The sequence below is a fragment of the Budorcas taxicolor genome, chromosome 5, assembly GCF_023091745.1.
Source record: "Budorcas taxicolor isolate Tak-1 chromosome 5, Takin1.1, whole genome shotgun sequence".
Taxonomy (NCBI): Eukaryota; Metazoa; Chordata; class Mammalia; order Artiodactyla; family Bovidae; genus Budorcas; species Budorcas taxicolor.
This window is the reverse complement of record NC_068914.1, coordinates 138728457-138733087: the sequence shown is the minus strand read 5'-3', so window position 1 is coordinate 138733087 and position 4631 is coordinate 138728457. Positions and strand designations below refer to the sequence as shown.

The following is a 4631-nucleotide window of genomic DNA, read 5'->3' as shown; positions in this document are numbered from 1 at the left end:
AACTCTTTAGACTACAACCCGCCGCCCCACTCCTTCCCGCAGCCCCGGGCCGGACGGTTCTGAACAGGACCGTCACTTAGAAAGCCAGGGTTTATCTCCTAGGTGAGACCGGGTCACAAGACCCTCTCTCTCCCGGGCAACAGTACTGCCTGCGCCCCGGGAGCGCTGCCGGCTAACTCCTGGATTCTCACGCCCCGGGGCTTGAGCACCGCCGCTGGGCAGTCGGGGGTTGGGATGCTCACCTGCTCGGCGCGACCACCTTTGTGCAGCTGACCCACGGGTAGCGCAGGGGCCGACGGTTTAGGCCCGGCCTTGCACTTCGCCCACAAGCGGCCGCCCTGCATTCAGCCTCGGAGTTGGATTACCTCTCACTCAAACAGTCCGTCAATATATAAAATATTAATGTTTGGCAGGACCCCTGGGCGCAATTCTAGGCCTGCACCTCGCGCTTTCCTATTGGACACTACAATAGGTCTCAGAGGTGGGGCCGGCCCCATCGGCGAGAACCACTCCCTCTGATACCTCCTGTCCAATCGCAGGCAGAGAGCCGCACTTGCCTTATTTGCATACAAGTTACTCTACATAAGCTCAGATCCCGAGGCATTCGTTCCCAAAACACCTATTTCTAAGTTGACGATACCTGTTTGCCAAACGGAGTCCAAACTCAGCACTTCAGCGTCTGAAACAAAGGGGAAGATCACTTACTGCCCTGCGATGCATTTCCGAGGCTATGTCCCTAGCGCGGCCCCGGGCTCCCCACTTCGAGCTTTACTGCTCACACCTCCCCCAGCCTCAAGCCTAACCCCGAAACATCCGACCGAACAACTACAATCGTAAAGCTTCTGAAGCACCTATTAGCACAGTCGCTAGGGAACATAAGCATTATCAACCCTTTTTTTGAGGTTTTGGTGGCCCTAAAAAGGGCCTTTTGGAATCTGATAAGCCGCAAGCACAGCTCAGCCACCGAAGCCGTAGAGGGTGCGGCCCTGGCGTTTCAGAGCATACACCACATCCATGGCCGTGACCGTCTTGCGCTTGGCGTGTTCCGTGTACGTCACTGCATCGCGGATCACGTTTTCCAAGAACACTTTGAGCACTCCACGGGTCTCCTCGTAGATGAGCCCTGAGATGCGCTTGACACCACCACGGCGGGCAAGACGGCGAATTGCGGGCTTCGTAATGCCCTGGATGTTGTCCCGTAAGACCTTCCGGTGACGCTTCGCACCTCCTTTACCCAGCCCTTTCCCCCCTTTGCCCCTGCCAGACATTTTCCACACAAAACCAGCAACAATCGCATAAAACAAGCTCGCAACAGTTCTGAGAACGAAGAACCTGGGCTAATATATCCTTATAGCGGACCTAGTTGAAAACCTCAAGATAGTGGGCGGAGCTAAGTCTCCCAAGAGGTTTTTGTTTCGTTTTGTTTTTTTTTTTAAATCCCTTCTCTACAAAATTTTTCGGTTGCTTAGTTGGGAAAAGTTTTTGTTATTTTTGCCATGAAATTGAGGAAAGAGTCGACAGGAATTATATTGCCGTTTCTCCATACTTAAAAAACGGTAGGCCAGATCCAGTGAGCGCTGGGTTTCCCTTGTCTCTTTCCTCCACCTCGTATGCCCCCGCCTCTCTCTAGCGCGCGGGAATTCTAATTTTATAGTTTTCAAACGAAACGCACACTTTTATAATACTATTCTTAGACTAATTTGAAACTCAGTAGAAACTGAGAATGCTTTGAGTGAGTGAATTCGCTCTGTTGTGTCCGACTCTTTGCTACCCCATGGACTGTAGCCTACCAGGCTCTTCCATCCATGGGATTTTCCAGGCAAGAATACTGGAGTGGGTTGCCATTTCCTTCTCCAGGGGATCTTCCCAACCCAGGGATTGAACCCAGGTCACCGGCATTGTGGGCAGATGCTTCACCGTCTGAGCCACTACCCAAAGCAGTTGCTTTACACCTGTGGGTCTTTTAAAGTCATCAGTTGGGGTAGAGGAAATCTTTCAATCGTTTTCTCTTTTGTGGCCCCCCTGCAGAAAAAATTAAAATCTTTTCCGAAGAAGTCTAACCTTACCCTTTCCTCCCCACCCCCACCGCCGACTTTTCTCTTGCAGCTGCTTCTGCACAATTTGCAGCTTTTACTGCTTCCTCCGTTCCCCACCCCCAGCCCAAGCACGAGGTTTTGCTTCTCAGTCAAATGACAATTTCTGTGATTAGCTAAAATAATGTAACGCTCTTATTTCATTAAAACTCGACGTTCTTGCGAAATAGTGGATGCCATGATCATGGCTTTAAATCAGGAGGTTCTCATTTCTTAAGAAATCCCTTGAGAAAAACTTTGAGTAGTGTCACCACTCTAGGAGACAGGACTGTTTTCCCAAAAGGTTCATACTGTGAAAAAAGGCAGCAGTATTTAAGTATGATTCATAACTCTTTCCAAGACTTAACACCATGAGAAATGAATATTTTGGTAAATTGTGCTCCCTGTACCTAGTCCTGACGAATAAGCCTTTCCAGTAGGAAAGCTTTATGGCAAATATTTGCTTATTATGTACCTATCCTCACCGATCTCTGTAGCACAAAAAATATAGTGTTATTGTTGTTAAAGCAGAAATAAAAGAACCCTCAGAACACAGGATGGCTGTGGTGGGGGTGGGGGTGGGGTGGGGTGGGGAGTCCTAAATAGTCAAATTGAACCGCATGATTTTAATGCTTGATTCAAAAGAAGGAAAAGTTTGGCAGAGTCAGGATTCTTGTAATGGCAACATAGGGTTTTTGTTGTTGTTGTTTGTTTTGTTTTTAGTATTTACTAAAAAATCAAGCTTAGAACATTTTCAAGTTAGAGATCTCTTTTGCTTACAAGGATTTTTTTTTAAGTGTCAATAATAATAAAGGTAATGTGTCAAAAATTTCGGGCATACTCAGCCCGAACTGCTAGAGGCATTTCTTGCTTGAGTGCTTAGTATTTGTTGACTAAGTTAACTAAGGAGTAACTCTCCTTCCTGATTTTTCTGTTTCTTACCACGGTTCCTTAATTTTTAAGACATTCTTTTCCTGAGAGCGACGGAGGAGGTTGAAACCTCAGAACCCGCTGAATTCAGCCGAACTCAATAAATTCAGTGAAACCCCAACCGCAGAGCAAGCGGACCTAGGTATTTATATCAGCGGTTATGTAAATGAGGACTGAGCAGTTTGCTCTTTTGATTGGAGAAAGGTGGAGAAGGTGGTCCTTCTGCCTGCGTCCTAATTGGGGGCAGAGCCTGCCTGTCATTGGTCACCGGAGCCAAGGAAGCTGCTGAGCCCAATGGGAAGGCGCTGCCTAGTGTCAGCAAAGTGTTGGTAGAGGCAGTTCCGGTGTGGTACGTTGCATTCTTGTACTAGGAACCGGATCGCTGGGTTTTTTCCTCTCGCTGGAGTTTTAGGCGAGAGACAAATATGTCTGGTCGCGGAAAGCAGGGTGGCAAAGTGCGGGCAAAGGCCAAGTCCAGGTCCTCTCGCGCGGGCCTGCAGTTCCCAGTGGGCCGAGTGCACAGACTCCTGCGCAAGGGTAATTACGCGGAGCGAGTGGGCGCCGGGGCGCCGGTGTACCTGGCTGCGGTGTTGGAATACCTGACGGCGGAGATCCTGGAGTTGGCTGGCAACGCCGCGCGGGACAACAAGAAGACCAGGATAATCCCTCGCCACCTGCAGCTCGCCATCCGCAACGACGAAGAGCTAAACAAGCTTCTGGGGAAAGTGACCATCGCTCAGGGCGGCGTCCTGCCCAACATCCAGGCCGTGCTGCTGCCCAAGAAGACGGAGAGTCAGAAGACGAAGAGCAAGTGACCCTGATGCCGCCACAGGGGAGCCGGCTTCCCAGCAAGGGCTCTCTCCAGAGTCGCCCCGCCCGCAGTGTTTTTGAATATGCTTGATGTTATGGAGAGCCGGAGCCATCTAGTGGGGAGGTGGGCGGCGAGACCAACTGGGTCGGGGGCCCAATAAAGTCGGTGAAAATCGTCTGGTCGAGAGAGCTGTGTAGTCGCGGGGCCCTGTCGGGAGACCCAGGGGCGACCGGGAGACCTTTGGAAGAGGTACTGGTGGGTCGGCTTGAGCCACTTTCTGGGCAGCTTTGTTCCGCAGCCACCCTCGAGGCGCTACGGGCGGATCAAGGGAGACCAGAAGGGACCCACTGGCGTGGAGGTGGGCAGAGTCGGGGGCTTTCCCTGCTCGCCCGGAGGCAGAGGCGACGCCGAGTAGGTGCAGATGAGGCTGGGCCAGTCGTTTTTACATCCGCCTCCCAGGGCCTGTGCTCCCTGTTAGGGCAGTTCCGGAACCAGTTCTAGGAAAGAGAGAGTGATGAAGATGTGGTCTTGGGCAGGAGGTTGTCTGTCCGGCCACACTTTTCAGAAGGGAGAATCACTTTGGATCTTGGAAGAGTAGCTTTGACGACACGGTGTCAATTTAACAGATTTTTCTTGGCCTGACAGATGTTGTGTTTTCTTGTTTGGGGTGTCAGATATTTTTGTGTGCACGCTTATGTTCACATTTCTTTAAAATGAAGGAACCATCCAGTAATATGTGTAGTGCAGAAGCCTGAGTCATGAAGTTGGAAATTTGTTACCCTGACACTCCTGTTGTGTAATAGTGCAGCGCCTTAAGT

At 50.6% G+C, this 4631-nt stretch overlaps 2 protein-coding genes across 2 annotated transcripts; one reads left to right on the top strand and one right to left on the bottom strand.

Annotated features, from left to right (window-relative positions):
- Positions 1–956: 956 nt before the first annotated feature.
- Positions 957–1268, bottom strand: LOC128047918 (histone H4). Its single transcript, XM_052640322.1, has one exon. The coding sequence runs from the start codon at positions 1266–1268 to the stop codon at positions 957–959; it is 312 nt and encodes a 103-aa protein (XP_052496282.1).
- A 2052-nt stretch (positions 1269–3320) lies between these two features.
- LOC128047902 (histone H2A.J) lies at positions 3321–3983 on the top strand. The gene has a single exon (XM_052640303.1). The coding sequence runs from the start codon at positions 3428–3430 to the stop codon at positions 3815–3817; it is 390 nt and encodes a 129-aa protein (XP_052496263.1). The 5' UTR covers positions 3321–3427; the 3' UTR covers positions 3818–3983.
- The last annotated feature ends 648 nt before the right edge of the window (positions 3984–4631 follow it).